Below are 19,127 nucleotides of genomic sequence, written 5' to 3'. Positions count from 1 at the left end.
AGATCATGACCTGAGCCAAAGTCGGACACTTAACCGACTGAGCGACCCAGGCACCCCTAACATGCTTTTAATCTTTAATCTTTGACTCTGCCGTAAGTGCTCATGTTGAAGGCATGAAGGCAGGAAGGAACACCCATTATCTTACATAAGCCTCCTAAGGGTTGGTGTGGATTTCTCTAGAGTGGAAGACGAAATACCTCTTGGCCTCAGTTTGCATTAAAGGACTCGACAGCCACGGCCCTCCATCCTGGCTGCACGGTAGAACCGTCTGCAGAGTTTTAAAAACATACAGATGGGGCCCTACACCCAGGGATCCTGATTTCATCGGTATTGGGAGGGGGCCGGGCATAATACTGTGTTAAAACCGGCTCCCGTACCGTTCCCTGGCGTGCATCCCTTGGAAGCAAGTTTTTATCTGGGCACTGACTTCTAAATTTCATGTTAATGTCCTGGCCTTCCGGTCCTCTGCCTACCAGCTCTGGTTTGGTGCTAGTGGGAGGCAGTCACCGCGTGCTTCACACACAGGAAGCACCCACAGCGTGCTCCAAGGCACCTGCCCTGTCCTGGTTTTATAATTGAAGCAATAAGCAGTGAAAAGAAGAAGGTTCCTGGAGTCACACAGCCCAGAAATGCAGGGGCCGGGAAGTGGCTGTTCCAGCCACACTGCTCGGTGCCACCTCACAGGCTCTGCCCACCTGCCCTGTCTCCTCGGGCACCAACCCCAGCTTCCTAGTGGAAGCCAGACTCATGGAGCCAGGCTAGGGAAGCTGGAGAGAAGCCAGGAGTCGGGGGAGGCAGGGTGTGAGGCTGGGACAGGAGGGAAAGAGGGAGGATTCGGAGAGCTGGGCTGAGGGCGGATGGGGCTCTTCTCTTGCAGGAGGGCCAGCCCCCAGAGGGACTAGAGGGAGAGAGGAAGTGGGAGCCCTGCCCCCAGGAGGCCAGGCTTGAGGTCAGGATGCCTGGCTAGGGGCTCTGGAGGCAGAGAAGCCCCTGAAGTGACAGACAGCTGTGGCCCTGGGCAAGGGAGCTGGTGCAGAATGAGAGAGCGTGTGGACACAGAGGCAGGGCTCGAGCGGGGCTTGTGCAGGACAGTGGAAGCATGTGGAGACTGAGGACCAGGGTCTGTGTCATTCAAGGAATGTGGAAGATAAGCAGTCCCTTGGATGTCCCTGAACCTTCACCTCGACTCTCACAGCCAGCCCTGAAAGAGCCGCTGGAGCTCTCCATCTGAGCCCCCCACCCAAAGCACCCAAGCAGGGTTCTACGGCCATCTAGGCAGCTAGTTGTCCAGATTCCAGCGATGGGTGCTGCTCGCCCCTCCCCGCCTCGCTCCCACCCCCACCCCATGACTCGGGCCTCCCCAGATGCCCCTGGGACGGCAACACGGTGCTGGGAAGACCCGTAACAGATGCCCCACTGTGTCTGTCTACTCTGACTTTTTCTGGCATCTGGAGTCTGGGGGGTGAGGCTGACCCAGAACTCTCCGCGGCAGCAGGATGCCTCATTTATAATGAGCCACATCTCTTGTAGTAGAAGCAGTTGGTGCACTTCCCAGCTGTGGAAAAATTCAGGGGCCTCTTTCCTCACTTTGGGAGAAATGGATTCAGGGCTGGAGCCGGCCAGGTCGGCCAGAGCATCGGCCCACACCTCCTGCCCATGAGGCTGGACAACCCATGTGCAGCTGGTCAGACAGATGGGGAGGGAGCCAGGTCATCTGGCAGGCGTCCTGCCCCGGGTCATGCTGCGCAGGGCCCACAGGGACACTGCCCTGGTGCTGGCAGAAGGCGGCGGGGGAGTGACTGGTGGTAAGGTGGGAGCCGGCTCCCCTGAGGGTGCCTGGGGTCCCCCTGACAGCTGGGTCACTGTCACGCCCTTCATATCAACCCTGCAGAGCAAAAAGGCTGGGGAAGGGGCCAGCCAGGCTGGCACCGGGCACGTTTCAGACATCGTGCACCCCGTAGGGATTGGGTAACATCGCTGCCCCACAGCAGGGATGATAGAGACGTGGGACGCAAGCTCCAAGAGGCAAAGGGACATGTGTGGGGGAAGAGACCTGCCACTGGTGGAGCTGGGATCCCACCCTCCCGGCTGACCCTCGGTGGCAGCAGACCTGATGCTACTTTCCCGTGGCATTGCTCGTGTCTGGAGCACTGTGACACAGCTGTGACACGGCCACGCTCTCTCCCAGCTTCAGCCTCGCCGTCTGGGGACAGACCCAGTGCTCCCAGTGCAGGAAGCACATCCTCGCTGGCATGCTCTTTTAGCTGGTGCATGGTCGGATGCTTTTCATTTCCATAGCTCCACATTTTTTTTTTTTTTAGAAAGAATTTAACATGTGTTAAAAAGTGATTTTACAGCTATTATTGTTTAGGATGGGGCTAAGTTAAAAAATAACAGTCGGGGCGCCTGGGTGGCGCAGTCGGTTAAGTGTCCGACATCAGCTCAGGTCACGATCTCGCGGTCCGCGAGTTCGAGCCCCACGTCGGGCTCTGGGCTGACGGCTCGGAGCCTGGAGCCTGTTTCCGATTCTGTGTCTCCCTCTCTCTCTGCCCCTCCCCCGTTCATGCTCTGTCTCTCTCTGTCCCAAAAATAAATAAAAAACGTTGAAAAAAAAATTAAAAAAAAAAAACAGTCAATTGAAAGAAAAGGCAGGCCTCGCACACTGTTGGCGGGAACGTAAACTGGTACGGCCACCATTGGAAAACAGTATGGAGGTTCCTCAAAAAATAAAAGTAGGACTACCATTGATCTTGCAATCCCACTTCTGGGCATATAGCCAAAGGCAATGAAATCAGGATCCCAAAGAGATATCTGACCCATGTTTCACTATTCATGTTTCACTATTTACAATAGCCACTGTGTGGAAACAACCTAGGTGTCCATCACATGATGAATGGATAAGGAAAATTACAGTGAGATGTTATTCAGCCTTAAAAAAGAAAGAAATCAGGGGCGCCTGGGTGGCTCAGTCGGTCAGGCGGCCGACGTCAGCTCAGGTCATGATCTCGAGGTCCGTGAGTTCGAGCCCCGCGTCGGGCTCTGGGCTGACAGCTCGGAGCCTGGAACCTGCTTCGGATTCTGTGTCTCCCTCTCTCTCTGGCCCTCCCCCGTTTGCGCTCTGGCTCTCTCTGTCTTTCAAAAATACATAAATGTTAAAAAAAAATTTTTTTTTAAAAATAAGAAAAAAAAGACATCCATGTTGTGACAACATGGATGAATTTGGAGGACACTATGTTGAATAAACTAAGCCAGACACAGACGGATACATGCCGCGTGACCTCCCTCATGTGGAGTCTGCAAGATTCGAGCTCACAGAAGCAGAATGTAGAATGGTCATCGGGGGCTGAGGTTGGAAAAACGGGGAGAGGTTAATCAAAGGGCACAAAGCCTCATGTGAAGGATGAATAAGTCTAAGATCTAATGTACAGCATGCTGGGGAAAAAAAAAGTCAATCGATTTAAAGAGAAAGGATGAAGGAAACCAGTACAGGTTGTGCATGGCTGCAGCTGGGCTCGAGGGACTGTGGCCAGGTGAGCAGGGTGGTTCTGTGTGCCCTCCTGACTGCTGGCAGGGACCTCCCTTGCTTGCACTGTTCCAGGGTGTGAGTGGAGGGCCTCACATCCCACTTCCCACCAGGCTCCTGCTCTGAGGTGGGGGCGGGGAGGCCTGCACAGGTGGAGCATGGATGGGAGAGAGGGAGGGTGTCTTGGCACTAGGTTCCTTCTGAAGTTCTGGTGGGGAAGGGACAAAGCCTGGGTAGTTTTAAATCTTGAGCCCCAGAGCTTGCTTCCTGAGTTGGAGGTAAGGGGCCGTCCAATGAGATAAAAAAGATTGGTGGAGCTTGGTAAATGGGGGCTCATGTTACTGAGCCAGTAGGCAAGGCTCACTGCCTCTGGAAAGGCAAGGCTCAAATGCACACAAATTAGCTGCCGCCTGGGCCAGCAGGGCGAACCTCGCAGCCCTCCACCATCCCTGATTGGTCACTGTCACCACTGACTGCCCGGCTGGAGGGATGGGATGGAAGGTTGGGGAAGCTCAAGTGGGGAGACAAGAAAAAACAATGTTGGGCCACAAGTGCCATCTGGGGGAGCAGGGGGCGCCTGCTGAGCCATGGTCCCAGAGAATAGCACAGGATCCTGAGTTGAAGTGGTGTTGTGGTGGAGACAGAGCTAGCTTTGGACCCAAATCTACCTTGGGCATCCAGTTACCTCTGCGGGCCTCAGTTTCCTCATCTATAAAATGGGCATAGTAACATACCCAGGGATTTTGGTGTGGATTAAATGATTTGTGTGCAGGAGAATATTTTCTGATCTATTCATCTCCATTCTGGTTTTTCTCCCCGCCTGTTTTGGTCCCTCCTCCTCAGACTACTGGTTCACATTCTCAGAGGTGGTCAGGAAAACTTATAATCTTCCTAGCTTGGGGTTTCAAAGGCCCTGGGGTATAGGGGGAGGGGAGCAGGAGGAGGTGGACAAGAATTCTGGTGTAAACAAAATGCTTGGGAGAAAACAGAAAAGGAGCGAGACCTCCCTCAGACTTGGGAGGTAAGCAGGGCAAGCGATGAGCAGGACAGATAAGGTTCCAGAAAGAGGCAGGGGTACCCCGCTGCCCACCAGGCCCGGATGGTGGGATAGCCCACAGGATAAATGGCTGTGGGGACATGTCTAGAGCAGGACCACAGACAGCCTCGCGGCGCCCATGCCTCCCCACGAAACACAGAGGTCTGTCGGCCACCACTCCGTAGAGCTCAAGACCACACGGGCTCCCCCAGGTACCCCAGCACCGTGTGAATCTCTGAAACCCTGGGCAAGTTGAGGAAGATCCAGAAAATATCAAGGCTGAGGTTTCTCCACCCCAGGAGAATGGAGTCAGAATTAAACTCACGAAACTGAGGAAATTCTATTTTGCCCACTGGAGCTGATGGACAGAGATTGGTCTCCTTTACTCTTGTGAAGCCCCCGGCACCGCGCCAGGCCCAGAGCTCCCTCTGTCCTGCCATCCTGGTCCCGCCATCCTCCCCATCCCCTGCCCCCATAGGAGAGTGGCCCCAGAGGCAGGTCTGGTGATGGGGAGGGGGCTGGAATACAGGCCCAGGTGACTGGAGAGGGCAGGACAGCCTGTGGCATGTCTAAACCCCCACCCGGCCCGGTGCCTGGAATACAGCCCGGCCCTCTGCAAACTGCCCATCTGCCCTGCATCCCACCAGACAGGAGCATCAATCTTCCAGTCCTTGATTTATTTATAAATGAGCTCAGATGGCCTGACGATAACCTGGGAGCCTTTTGGGAGCCACATGTCTGGTTGTGGGGCCACGGGGCCAGGATCAAGCCAGGCCGCCCGGGGCCATGCTGACTCGGGCAGTGGGTCTGCCATCCCTCCACGCCCTGCCCCCAGCTGCTCACTGTGCAGGTTAATGGAGGTCAAAATGGAACCCAAGGTCCCCCTCACCTTGACCTTCTGGTCGTCCCCTGGCTTCTGCTTGTGCAGGGTTAACTCTTTCTGCCTACAGCTGCCATATTCATTTCCCACGTGCCTCCAGACCCTGCTTCCCACCATTCACCCTCTCTCCTCCCCAAGAGCCCTTGGTGGTTCAGGCTTCCTTCTGTCTCCTTTTGCCTTTCTTAGCTACCCTGGCCTCATCCCTAGGCCATCCAAGGGGCAACTCAGTGAGGTTTCCCTGGCTTTGCTCACGATCTGATCTATAGTACTTAGGTCATGAAAGGTGTTGCCCTCCTGGTGATGGCTGGACCACACACAGAAGTGGTCAGGATGGGGTCAGAGGGACTGAAATCCCAGGTGACAAGGGCGTTTCAAAGCACAGCACAGGAGGAGCAGCTAGATAGTCGGGGGGAGGGGGCAGTGGTTCTCTTTAAACCACGAAGCACAAGCTGTTCCACAGGATAAACTGTGTTGGGAGTAGTGAGTTTCCCACCACTAAAAGTATTCAAGCAGACAGAGGCACGGAATTAGCCGATGGGGATATGCTTCAGACGTTGCATGGAGGCTGCACTTCAGCTTCGAGCCTGAAGCCGAAGGCTGATTTCCTGGAGCAGGCTGGCATCTCCCCCTCCAGGAGGCCAGCTGGAGACGAGCTTCTGAGCGCTGCATGCTGAGCCCTTTCCCTCCCGGGCACTGTGCAAACTGTACCCTGCCTCACAAAATCCCCCTCCCCTGGCTGAAAGCTCTTCATTTCAAGCCACTTCTCACACTAATTAAAGATTAATTGGCATCAACAGTGTGTCTTTTTTGTTTCTAATTTCTAATTTTTTTTTAATGTCTATTTGTTTTTGAGAGAGAGGGCTCAAGTGAAGGACAGGCAGAGAGAGGGGACAGAGGATCCAAAACAGGCTCCGTGCCAACAGCATCAAGCCTGATGCAGGGCTGGAACCCACAAACCAGGAAATTATGACCTGAGTTCAGCCAACTGAGCCACCCGGAAGACCCTCTTTTTTTTTTTTTTTTAAGTTTAGTCATTTATTGTTTTTGAGAGAGAGCGAGCGTGTGCCCACAAGTTGGAGAGGGGCAGAGAAAGAAGGAGAAAGAGAAAATCCCAAGCAGGCTTTGCACTGTCAGGCAGAGCCTGCTACGGGGCTCGAACTCACGAACCACGAGATCATGACCTGAGCCAAAGTTAGACGCTTAACCCCTTAACCGTGTGAGCCACCCAGGCACCCCCACTGATTTCTAAATCCCTTCTTGGGAGGGTGAGGACATTACTCATTCACAGCTCAGTCTGGAATGCAAACTAGAAAATCTTCAGGATTTAGAGTCAAAGATTTGGGCTGAGAGTCCTGTTTCAGATCTGGGTGATCCCGAGCCTCTCAGACCCTCAATTTCCTCATCTGTAAAATGGGGTCAATAATGGTGCTTACAGTACAGGCTGAAAATTTTTAAAAAATAATAATTATAAAAATAAAAAGACTGAAATGTTACACAAACAGATGCTTGTTTCTGAAAAATGAGCCAAGATCATTGTGCCAAGGAAAGGATGGGGGGAGGCGAGCTGTGGGCAGGGTGGGTGTTTGGCTGTGGAAAACCATCAGGAGCCAGGAATGCTTGTGAGAGAAAATCGCATTAAAAGCCAGCATGTGTAAGACACTGATACATGCTATAGTGTGAGTGAACTTGGAAGAAGGCAGACACAAAAGGTCACATACTGTATGATTCCGTTTAGAAATCCAGGGTCAGCAAATCCATAGAGACAGAAAACAGATTGGTGGTTGCCAGGGGCAGGGGAGGGGGGCAGTGAGGACTGATTACTTACAGGTCATGAGGTGTTAGTTGGGGGCGATGAAAACATTTTGGAACTAGAGGGGGGCTGGCTGCACAGCTTTGTGAAGGTACCGAATGCCATGGAATTGTTCACTGTATGATGGTTAAGTTCGTCTGTGAATTTCACCTCATTGTCCCCTTACCCCCAGCGGCCCCTCCCACTCCACCCCTTGAAAAGAAGTCAGCCTGTTCCCTCCTGCCCATGTTCTTCAGGACTGGGCAACCAGCTAGCAGAGGCAAGCTGGGAAAAAGGGAATGACCCACTCTGAAGGCGAGGACACTAAGGCCCAGACAGGATTAGTGTCTTGCTCAAGGTCACCCAGCCCCTAAGTGACAGAGGAATGCACATGCCCAGGTCTTTCTGATTGCCAAGCCCACACCTTTCCTGCCACCACACTGACTCTCTGGAACATTCTTCCCTGTGAAGAGCCAAAGCTCTTCCACCAGCCAACTCTGAGGAGGTATCAGCTTCTGTAAACAGAGCAATAAATAGCCCAGTAGAGCAGTCCATGCAGCTATTAGGGTGACCCTGAAACGTTCCCACAAAATGCTGGGAAGGCCTTGGCCACCTAACCCGGAATAGCTGAAGAGTTAATTTTTTATTTGTGATAAGTGTGCCGGGCTCACTGACAACTCCGTGAGTGGCATTTCCTGCGACTCGTCTGGCGATCAAACATTAACCTCCTCCCCAGGGAGGACTGGGCAGCTTAACCATTAACCCTGTGCCCCCAACAGAGAGTCCACCAGCCCCTCCTGCTTCGGGTGCCAAGAGACGGAGTTCCCGTGGGCCTGTGGGCCTGGGTGGCCTGGTGGGGATGTGGACAGTCTTCAGAGCAGGGCTGGGCCAGCGTGTAGGCCCTGTGCCTGCGTGTTTCTGACACGGACACCCACGCCCGACGGCTTGCCCCCCCCCCTTGGCTGTTTCTGTCTTCCTCTCCCTCCGTCTTTGAGGGAGTTCTTCCCCCTTGGCCACACATTCGTTCCAAACGGAGATGAGTGACCCCGCGTTCTCAGTCTCTCAGCAGAGCAGGCCTGAAGACTTTCCCGCAGGCCAAGTGCTCAGACATCCACGGCCTCGAGGGCTCTTAAGCCAGGCTTGCAAAGCCACAGATTCCTTACACTGGAGGTGATGGCAGTGGTGGGGAGGGGGCTGGGGGGTGGGGGAGGATCCTGGCCGCCTTCTCACTCACCGGCCAGGCCTTGCCAAACAGTCTCAAATACTGCAAATCCGACGCAGCCTTTTTCTCACATGAGGCGAGTGAGGTCCAGACAAGGTGTATTCAGGGCCTCACCCACGTCTCCCCAGGGAGTTAGAGGCGGAACGAGGGCAGGAGTCCCTAGTGAGCTTTCTCGGACCTGGATACGCAATGAAGACCCCTCGAGAGCCTTCGGGAGGAAACATGACCAGATCTGCTCCAGACGAGTCAGCCCAGAACCTGAGTGAGGGCACCCTTACAACCTCCCCAAGCACCGCGAGCGTGAGGCCGGCGTCCACAGGGTGACTGGGTGGGGAACCTCCCGGGGCGAGGCTGAGCACACAGGGGGACAGAGGGCCCGGTGGAGGTTGCCCATCCATGGCAGAGGCCAGCCTGTCCGCACGGAGCAACCGGGCCAGGAAAGAAGCTCCCCGCGACAGTGAGATCCCTGCCTTCACATCCTGCCAACAGGGCCATGAGGTCATAAGATTATATCCCCATTTGCAAATGGGCAAGTTGAGAGGTGCCTGGGTGGCTCAGTTGGTTCAGCGTCTGACTCTTGGTTTTGGTTCAGGTGGTGATCTCAGGGTTCGTGAGCAGGAGGCCCGAGTTAGGCTCTGTGCCCACGGCGTGGAGCCTGCTTGGGATTTTCTCTCCCTCCCTCTCTCTCTGCCCCTCCCCCACTGGTACTGTGTCTCTGTCTCAAAATAAATAAATAAACTTAAAAAAATTTTTTTTAATAAAAAATAAATAACATGGGTAAGTTGAGGGGTGCCTGGGTGGCTCAGTCGGTTCAGCGCCCGACTCTTGGTTTCGGCTCAGGTCGCGATCCCACAGTTTGTGTGTTCGAGCCCCGAATCAGGTGACACGAGCCCTGCTTCGGGTGAGTCCCCCTTCTTTCTCTCTCCCTTTCTCTCTTTCCCTCTCTGCCCCTCGTGCAATTCTCTCTCCCTCTCTCTCTGCCCCTCGCTCACTTGCACCCTCACTCTCTCTCTAAAAAAAAATTAATATTTTATTTCTTTTATAAAAATAAAAGAAAATGGGCATGTTGAGGAGTGGAAGGATGAGCCCCCCTTGCCCAGGATCACAGAGAGGAAGCAGCAGCACTGACACCTTGGCTGGCTCCATCTGTCCCCCAGCCTGGCGCTCACGCGCCCCCACCCCCACCCCCCCGCCCCGTGCTAAGCCCACAGCCGGCCACCTCCTCCCGCTGTTACAGGAGCAGATCTGCACTTGCAGTGTGGAAGCCGACAGGAACACTGGGACACCCAGAATGTCAAGCAGGGGGCCCAGCCAGTGGGGTGGGTCACTCAGGGCCTCAGTGGGGCTGGCAGAGCAGCGGATTGCTTCTTATAGGAGGCCCTAGGAGGACAAAGGGCTCAACCTCTCTGCCGCCAGGTCAGGCTCCAGAGAGCACCCCTGCATGAGCAGCATGGGCTACACTGCTCACCTCAGCTAGTGTGTGACAAGCTGGGCAAGGTGGGGGCCATCCAAATCCCCTGTGGGGTCCTTAGAACTCCAAAGGCTCTGTCTCATCTCCCACTGTTTCCTCCGGGCCAGCTCTTTTGTTTTCTCCTCTCTCTCTGCTCTCAGCCAAGTATCTGCACTCACTCATTCACTCAGTAAGTCAGTCAACAAACACACAATGAGTACCCGATCTGTGCAAGCCCTGTGCCACGCACCAGGGAAAGGGCAAGGGGCCGCAGGGGAGAGGAGCAGAGGGTCCTGCAGGACTCAGGGTGGCAGCAGAAATTGTTCCTGGAAGAGTCTGAAAAGCAGAGTGGTTGGCCGAGTGAAGAAGAGGGAATGGTGGTGTAGCAGAGGGATCAGCATGTGCAAAGGCCTGGAGGCACAGAGAAACCCACATAGTCACATAGTCATGAAGTTGTAAACAATTTGGTTGAGCCAAGAGGACATGTTTGGAGTGGAGGCCGGGACAAGGGCCAAGTCAGGAGCTGGACCTTATCCTGGGATGAAGAGCAGTGGGACTTTTTAAACACATCAGATGCTGACTTTTAAAATAAGTGTCCCTTACTTGTCAGCATGAGCTGAAGCTCACCATATCTCTCCCAAAGGCCTAGCACCTCTAGGCTGTATGTCTCAGAGCTGAATGAAAAGCCCATGCCCTGTCATTGGAATTTTAGGCATTCACACTGGGGACAAGCAGGCAGACCTTGTTTCCTGCTGTTCCAAACAGTTTCTAGGGTAGCAGGAGGGTGTGGGAAATCAGGAGACTCAGGCTCAGTGGTGCCCCCCAGTGAGCAGCGCAAGACCATAGTCTGCCTCCCCACAAGCAGCTTTCATAGCCAGCAGAGAGGATGGAAAGGCTGGAACTATGGGAGAGGGTCATCCTGACCCTGTCCTTCAGGCAGAGGGTGGGCGAATCGGTTAAAGCACATTGCAATATCCAGACCGCTTGGCCCCTGCTGCCCACGACTCCTTAAATCTTCCTCCTGCCTCTGGCTGCCCCCGACGATGCACACTGGCAATCTTGAGGTCCACTTCTGGGCACCTCTTCTCCTCTCTCACGCCCTCACCTTGCACAACCTCAGCCCCTTTGTCACCTGTGCAGAGGGGTTCCCCAGCCCTAGCCCCTCCTCCGAAGTCTCAGCTCTGCACAGCTGACACTCACCTCCTGATCTTTGTCTCTACTACCCAGAATCCCTGGTCTTCCTTTGCCCCATCTTCCCGCTGCTCAGAAGGAACATTTGGGCGTTATCCTGGACATGCACTGTCCCACCTTGCCCCTGAGCAAAGTCACCCCCACGTCCCGTCTGGGTTACCATCTACACTGGTCTTACGTGCGGCTGCTCCGTTCCACCTCCACCTCCCTCGGGAGAAGACCTTGCTCTCGTATCTATCTCCTTGGTCTACCTCTCCTGCACACAATAACCTCGTTGTCTTTCTTCCCTTTTTTTTGAATTTATTTATTTATTTTGAGAGAGAGTGTGTGTGTGAGTTGGGGAGGGGCTGAGAGAGGGCGAAAGAGAAAACCCTAAGCAGACTCCGCGCTGTCAGTGTGGAGCCCAGCATGGGTCTTGAACCCACCAAAGGTGAGATCGTGTCCTGAGCCGAAGTCAGAGGCTTAACCGACTCAGCCACCCAGACACCCCCCAACCTCACTTTCAAATGCTAGCCCCTGGATTCCTTTGCCTGAAGGCTTTCTCCAGTTGCTGGAGCCCACTTTCCCCCCAAGGACAGCAGGCAAAGGGAAATGCGGGGGAATCCATGCACCTTCCCCAGGAACAGCCCAGATTCTGACTGATGTGGCGTTGGTGGATAAATATCCCAGATCCTCTGCCACTTTGAGGTGTGTATTCTGTGCTGGCTCCTAAAATGCCCCCAAGGGGACTCCAAGTGATAAAGCTGCCAACCCCGCCCCAGCATGAACTGCCAGTTATCACCATTGAAAGGCGTTCTGATTCCTTGTCCTGTTTGCAAGGCACTACACCCCTTCCTTACTCTGTTCACCCCGTCCCTCAGCACCCAGTGGTGGCAAAGAGCGCCAACTTGAACCCCTTAGGAAAAGATGGGAAACTGTCTTCAGGTGAGCCGTGCATACAAAGTATCTGTTAAAGTTCTAGCCGTTCTGGGGCGCCTGAGTGGCTCAGTCAGTTAAGCATCCGACTCTTACTTTCTGCTCAGGTCATGATCTCACGGTTCATGAGATCCAGCCCCATGTTGGGCTCCGCATGGACAGCACAGAGCCTGCTTGAGATCCTCTCCCTCTCCCCCTCTCTCTCTCTGCCCTCCCCCAAGAGAAGGCACGCGCACATGCGGGCGCTCACTCTCTCTCAAAATAAATAAATAAATAAATAAATAAATAAATAAACAAACATTAAAAAAAAAAAAAAGGACGAAGGTGGACATCATATACAAAGATGAACTCAAAAAGGACCAAGGACCTAAATGTAAGAGCTAATACTATACACAAATCTTAGGATAAAACATATGGGAAAAGCTTCCTGAGATTAAATTTAGCAATCATTTGTTGGATATGACATCAAAAACACAGGCAACAAAAGTAAAAACTAGATGCAGCCAACTATATCAAACCTAAAAACTTCTGTGCATCCAAGGACACAAACAACGGAATGAAAAGGCATCCTACACGATGGGAGAGATTATTTACAAATCATATATCCAATAAGGGGGTAAGACCCAGAATATATAAAGAACTCCTATAATTCACTGGCAAACAACAACAACAACCGTATTTTTAAATGGGCAAAGGACTGAAATAAACATTTCTTCAAAGAATATGTACAAGAGGCCAACCAGCACATAAAAAGATGCTCAACATCACTAATTGTTAGGGAAATGCGGATCAAAACCACAATGAGATATCACCTCACATCCATTAGGATGGCTATCATCAAAAAACAGCCAAGTGACGGGGCACCTGGGTGGCTCAGTCAGTTAAGCATCCGACTTCGGCTCAGGTTATGATCTCACGGTCCGTGGGTTCAAGCCCTGCGTCAGGCTCTGTGTTAACAGCTCAGAGCCTGGAGCCCGCTTCTGTGTCTCCCTCTCTCTCTGCCCCTCCCCTGCTCACATTCTGTCTCTCTCTCAAAAATAAATAAACATTAAAAAAAATTACTAAAAAAACCCAAAACAACCAAGTAACAAGTGTTGGTGAAGATGTGGAGGAACTGGAACTCGTGTGTGCTGCTGGTAAGAATGTGAAACAGTACAGCTACTATGGAAAAACACGGTATACGGGACCCAGGAACAATGAAAAATAGAATTACCATACAATCCTGCAATTTCACTTGTGGGTATACACCCAAAAGAATGGAAGGCAGAAACTTGAAGAGATAGATACGTGCACACTCATGTTCAGAGTAGCATTATTCACCACAGATAAAAGATGGAAGCAAGTCCGGTGTCCTTTCAGGAATGAATGGATTCCCGGGGCGCCTGGGTGGCGCAGTTGGTTAAGCGTCCCACTTCAGCTCAGGTCACGATCTCAGGTCCATGAGTTCGAGCCCCGCGTCAGGCTCTGGGCTGATGGCTCAGAGCCTGGAGCCTGTTTCCGATTCTGTGTCTCCCTCTCTCTCTGCCCCTCCCCCGTTCATGCTCTGTCTCTCTCTGTCTCAAAAATAAATAAATGTTAAAAAAAAATTTTTTTTTTAAAAAGAAGAAACGTGCTATCAAGACATGAAAAGAAGTGGAGAAAAACTTAAATGCATATGGCTAAGTGAGGGAAGCCAATCTGAAAAGGCTACATACTACTGTAGGATTCCACCTATACAATGTTCTAGAAAAGGCAAAAGTATGGAGACAATAAAAAGATCAGTGATTGCTAAGGGTTAGGGGAGAGAAAGGGACGGATAGGTGGAGCACAGAGCATTTTTAGGGCACAGAAAATACTATAATGGTGGACACATGTCATACATTTGTCAAGACCCACAGAATGTACACCAAGAGTGAATCCTCATGTGAACTATGGGCTTTGGGTGATAATGTCGTGTCAATGCAGGTTCAATGATTATAACAAGCGTATCACTCTGGTATAGGATGTTAATGGGGGAAGAGGCTGTGTGTTTGAGTGGGGAGCAGAGAGTGTATGGGAACTCTGCACTTTCTTTTCAATTTTGCAGTGAATTGCTCTAAAAAATAAAGTACATTTGAAAATTCATACAATCCTTGGAGTGCCTGGATGCCTCAGTCGCTTAAGCGTCTGACGCTTGATTTCGCCTCAGGTCATGATCTCGTAGTTCGTGAGTTCAAGCCCCACATTGGGCTCCACTCCGACAGTGTGGAGCCTGCTTTGGATCCTCTCTCTCCTTCTCTCTCTGCCCCTCTCCTGCTGGCACTCTCTCTCCCTCAAAATAAATAAACTTAAAAAAATAAATAAATAAAAATAAAAATTCATACAACATAACATTAACCATTATCCATTCTAAAGTGGTACAATTCAGTGGTGTTTAACTCATTCATAGTATCATGCAACCATCACCTCTATCTAGATCTAAGATATTTTCACCACCACCAAAAGGGAACTGCTCAGCAGTTACTCCCCATTCTCCCTCCCCTTGGCCCCAGGCAACTACTAATCTAATTTCTGTCTGTATGGATTGCCCGATCTGGACATTTCATATAAATGGAATCATACAATCCATGGTCTTCTGTAACTGGCTTTCTTCACTTAACTTGTTTTCAAGATGCATGCATCCATGTTGTAGCATGTATTAACCCATCATTTCTTTTTAAGACTCAATAATGTTCCATTGTGTGTATACACCACATTTTTTTCTCCATTCATCAGTCCATGGACACTTGGATTGTTTCTGCCTCTTGGCCATTGAGACTAGCTGTGCTATGAATATGCATGTACAAGTCTTTGTTTGAAGACCTATAATGGATTCTTTTCTTAATACTACACCCTTCCTTATCCTTAGAAGAGGGAAACTTAAAAAACAGAATAAAAATAAAATTAACATATAAAATATCAAATTAATGGTATTTTTTAATGATTAATGATAATGTTTACATTAATAATATTTAAGAATCACTAGTATTTAACATACTTTATCTCATTTATCATCATAATCCAAAGTAGACATTATCACCTCCATTGTATAGATCAAGAAACCAAGGCTCAGAAGGTTAAATAACTTGCCCATGGTTGCACAGCCAGCGAGTGTGAGCCAACTTTGGACCCCAGGTTTTTCTGACTCCTCTCTGCCTCTCTGACTACCTCACACATCAAACTTGTCAGAGGAGGCGAAAGAATGGGTAAGAGGCACACTTCCTTGACTTGTAATTCTCACCAAACTCTTCCCTTGGTGAAGTCATGATGCAGAAGTTGGTGGAATGAAACACAGGCCGTATCCACAAGCCCAGAGAAACGGCGAGTGGTGTTGATGTGGCTTCTTGGGTGTGAGTCAACCGCTCACCAGGATCACTCCCGACCCTTCCCCCCAGCTGACTGTCTGAATGAGTACAGCCAGTCCCGTCCCCTGCGTCCCCAAGCTGGCCCCGCCTCCCGTACCGCAGTGGGTTTGGCCACAATGCATGTCCAAGAGTGGACTAAAGTAGGCCACATACCTGGGGCCGGCTGCTCCACACCCGGGTCTCCCGGCTTCTCTTTGGAGAGTTCCTGCAGGCACTGGTCCCGTTCCTCCCGAAGCACCTGGAGCACATCACACAGTCGGGGGAGGGCACCCACCTGCAAGTCCAAAACCAAGAATGCACATCCGTGCCACTAACTCCACTGTACCACAAAGAGACTTTCTGTGAGCATGAGTGGGGCTAGACAGTGAGGATTCAAACGGAGGAGGGCAAAATCCAGCAGGGAGCTCTTCACAGTGAGGTAGAGGCAGCCACTCCTGGGAGAGAATTCAGGCCACTGAATTCTGGGACACCCAGGATGCTCGAACCATCTGTAGCTTGTCCCCTGCAAATCTTGCCCTTGAGTTTATGAGGACACCCGAGCCCGGTGAGTTACTTTCTGGGGACCTATTAGTCTGCAGGACTTCGTTTATTCCAACAGTGTTCATTTCTCAGGCTTGGCAAGTTAAGTTTTGATTCAAGGGTCTTTGAAACCTACATTCAACCATCTCCCTGTTCCCCAGAAGAGAGCATATATCCACCCCAGGCAAACACTGACGGAGGGATGTGTTGGACAGGAAGGACTGGCACACAGTCCTGGCTTCCTAGCTCTTCCTAGAGTAGATTTCCAGAGCATGGCTCCATTCTTTCATTTGGGCTGACACTTGATAAATATGTGAGTGAGGGAAGGAAGGAGGAAGGAAGGAAGGAAGGAAGGAAGGAAGGAAGGAAGGACTCAAAACACCAATGAATTGAACCCTTACTGTACTTTTTACAGAGTAGGGAATTTTTTTTTTATTTTATTTTTAAAAAAAAAAATTTTTTTTTCAACGTTTTTATTTTATTTTTGGGACAGAGAGAGACAGAGCATGAACGGGGGAGGGGCAGAGAGAGAGGGAGACACAGAATCGGAAACAGGCTCCAGGCTCCGAGCCATCAGCCCAGAGCCTGACGCGGGGCTCGAACTCATGGACCGTGAGATCGTGACCTGGCTGAAGTCGGACGCTTAACCGACTGCGCCACCCAGGCGCCCCGGGAATTTTTTTTTATAAATTTTTAAAGTTTGTTTGTTTCTTTTGAGAGACAGAGCGGAGGAGGGGCAGAGAGAGAGGGAGAGAGAGAATCCCAGGCAGACTCCATGTGGTCAGCACAGAGCCCGATGTGGGGCTTGAACTCATGAACCGTGAGATCATGACCTGAGCCAAAACGAAGAGTCGGACACTTAACCGACTGAGCCACCCAGGCGCCCCTACAGAGTATGGAATTTTTTTTTTTTAAATATATTTTTTTTCAACGTTTATTTATTTTTGGGACAGAGAGAGACAGAGCATGAACGGGGGAGGGGCAGAGAGAGAGGGAGACACAGAATCGGAAACAGGCTCCAGGCTCCGAGCCATCAGCCCAGAGCCCGACACGGGGCTCGAACTCACGGACCGCGAGATGGTGACCTGGCTGAAGTCGGACGCTTAACCGACTGCGCCACCCAGGCGCCCCAAGGAATTTTAATATTAGAGTCTTTTTGCATACATTAACTTACTTAAGCATCAAAATAACCCCGTAAAGAGACACAGAAAAGGAAACTGAGGCCCATAGTAGTTAGGGCATGTGACCAAGGTCCTATACCCAAGGTTCCGAATTTCAGAAACCGGCCTTCCAAGAGGTCAAGGACCAAGTCTTAAACCCTCTTGTCACCCCTGCACTAAATGCTCTGTGGATGGAAATGTCAACATAATGGAACAGGGGGAGAAGTCCCCGGCGACAAGGCCATGCTCCAAAATGGCCCAAATAAACAAAAGCTCTGGGCCAGAGAAGGGCACCTAAGGTAGCACTGTATTCAAACGATTCCAAAGGCAAACATAAATAATCTGATGATTTCTCTGTTAATTTGGGTCTTCCACATCTCATGACCCTTCACTAATGCAGTCAGAAAGCACCTATCAGCTGTCAGCAGCTGCTCTCTTCCAGCTACTCCCTGACCATAAGTGACTGGATCCGTGATCCCCATGAAACACACACATCACCTCCCCTGGCACGGAGCCCACAGTCAGCCACAAGAGAGCTGCTGCAGGACCATCTGTGTCTGCCCAGCACTAAAATCATATTATGTGGGGCACCTGGGTGGCTCAGTCACTTGAGTGTCCGAGTCTTAGTTTCGGCTCGGGTCATGATCTCACAGGTTGCGTGTTTGAGCCCTGCATCAGGCTCTGTGCTGACAGCACAGAGACTGCTTGGGATTCTCTCTCTCTCTCTCTCTCTCTCTCTCTCTCTCTCTCCTCTCCCCCTCTCCTGCGCGCGTGCTCTCTCTCTCAAAATAAATACACTTAAAATTCATTCCTTCCCCATTCATCACCCCTAAGTTTCCATCTCATGCCTGACCATACAACACATGACTTCATCACCTTGCTTGTGATGACTCTTATATTTAGACACTTATGTTAAAACGTTCCCTAAAAATATAGTCACTGTCAGGAGAACCGGCACGCAGCCCCGCATACTCGTGCCCTTGTCTCCCTGTGGCGTTCTCTCCGGGTCCTCGCGGAAGCCCATCATCACCACCACCCTCTGGCTTTTCGGCGGAGGCGGTAGATGAGCTTGAGTGGAAAAATCCACCTGCGGGTTGGCAGGCTGCCATTAGTTCACCAAAGGTCTCAAGTAGGCACACAGCCTGTTCGGTGCCACTTTGAAGCTAACATTACTCTTAAAAGGTGAGCCGCTGCAGGAGGGAGTGTAAACAGGTACAATCTTTTAAGTGTATATATGTAAGCATATGTTAAGTGTCACAAAAATGTCCAGACCCTTTGGCCGACTGACTTTACTTCTGAGAATCCACCCCGTACGTGGCAAAAGCTTTATACAGAAGGATTCTGCGACAGCTTTAAGTATAACGGAAAACAAAGGGATGGGCTTCTGGGAGATGTAGCACACGTACGTTTTTCCTATTGCTCCCGCGAAGTACAAGAAACCCTGGACGTTATATACAAAAGAAGCATTAGCAGATTCTGGAAGGTGGAGAGAAGGCAAAGTGGCTAAAGACCTCATGACCCCAGGAAGTGGTGAGTTCTGTCAGGTTTCTTTTCATCCCATATACCCCATTCCTGGAGCTGAAGAAGTCAGCAATAAGGAAATGCAGCCAGATTCAGAGGAAAAAGCCCCAACAAAAGCCTGCTCGCTCTAGCCAAGGGCCAGGAAAGAGGAAGTCTAGCAAGACAGAAAATGTATAGGCGATAACTGCCCACTCCAGCCAAACACCACAGAAAAGCCTGTGGTCAGCTGGGGAGCCAGGACTTCCACCTTCCCCAGGCTGTGACGCAGGGCCCCAGCCTCCCTGCCAGGGCGGTGTCTCAGACGGCCAAGCAAGGGGCTGGCGCATTCAGCCCTGCTGTGTGGTAACACAGTCTCCCCAGCCCGTGATGCCAGCGGAGACTGGACTTTCCCCCCAGCCCAGAAGGAAGGAGGTCCCCTTCATCTCCCCACCGGGGAGAATCCTATACTCCAGATTTGCCAGAATCCTGTACTCGGCAAAAGATACCTCCAGGAATGAAAGGGAAGTCAAGACATTCTCAGGGAAGGAAAACTCAAAGAACTCGTTGTCGGCATCCTCCC

At 51.3% G+C, this 19,127-nt stretch overlaps 1 protein-coding gene across 1 annotated transcript in view; it reads right to left on the bottom strand.

Moving 5' to 3' along the window:
* The window catches only part of SCTR (secretin receptor), a 78,427-nt gene that overhangs the window by 39,014 nt on the left and 20,286 nt on the right, over positions 1-19,127 (bottom strand). Inside the window, exon 2 of the mRNA XM_043576580.1 lies at positions 15,522-15,642. Within this exon, the coding sequence (XP_043432515.1) occupies positions 15,522-15,642 (121 nt within the window). The remainder of the gene's footprint in view (positions 1-15,521; positions 15,643-19,127) is intronic.

This window comes from Prionailurus bengalensis, chromosome C1, assembly GCF_016509475.1.
Source record: "Prionailurus bengalensis isolate Pbe53 chromosome C1, Fcat_Pben_1.1_paternal_pri, whole genome shotgun sequence".
NCBI classification, from domain to species: Eukaryota; Metazoa; Chordata; class Mammalia; order Carnivora; family Felidae; genus Prionailurus; species Prionailurus bengalensis.
This window is presented reverse-complemented; position numbering and strand designations above follow the sequence as displayed.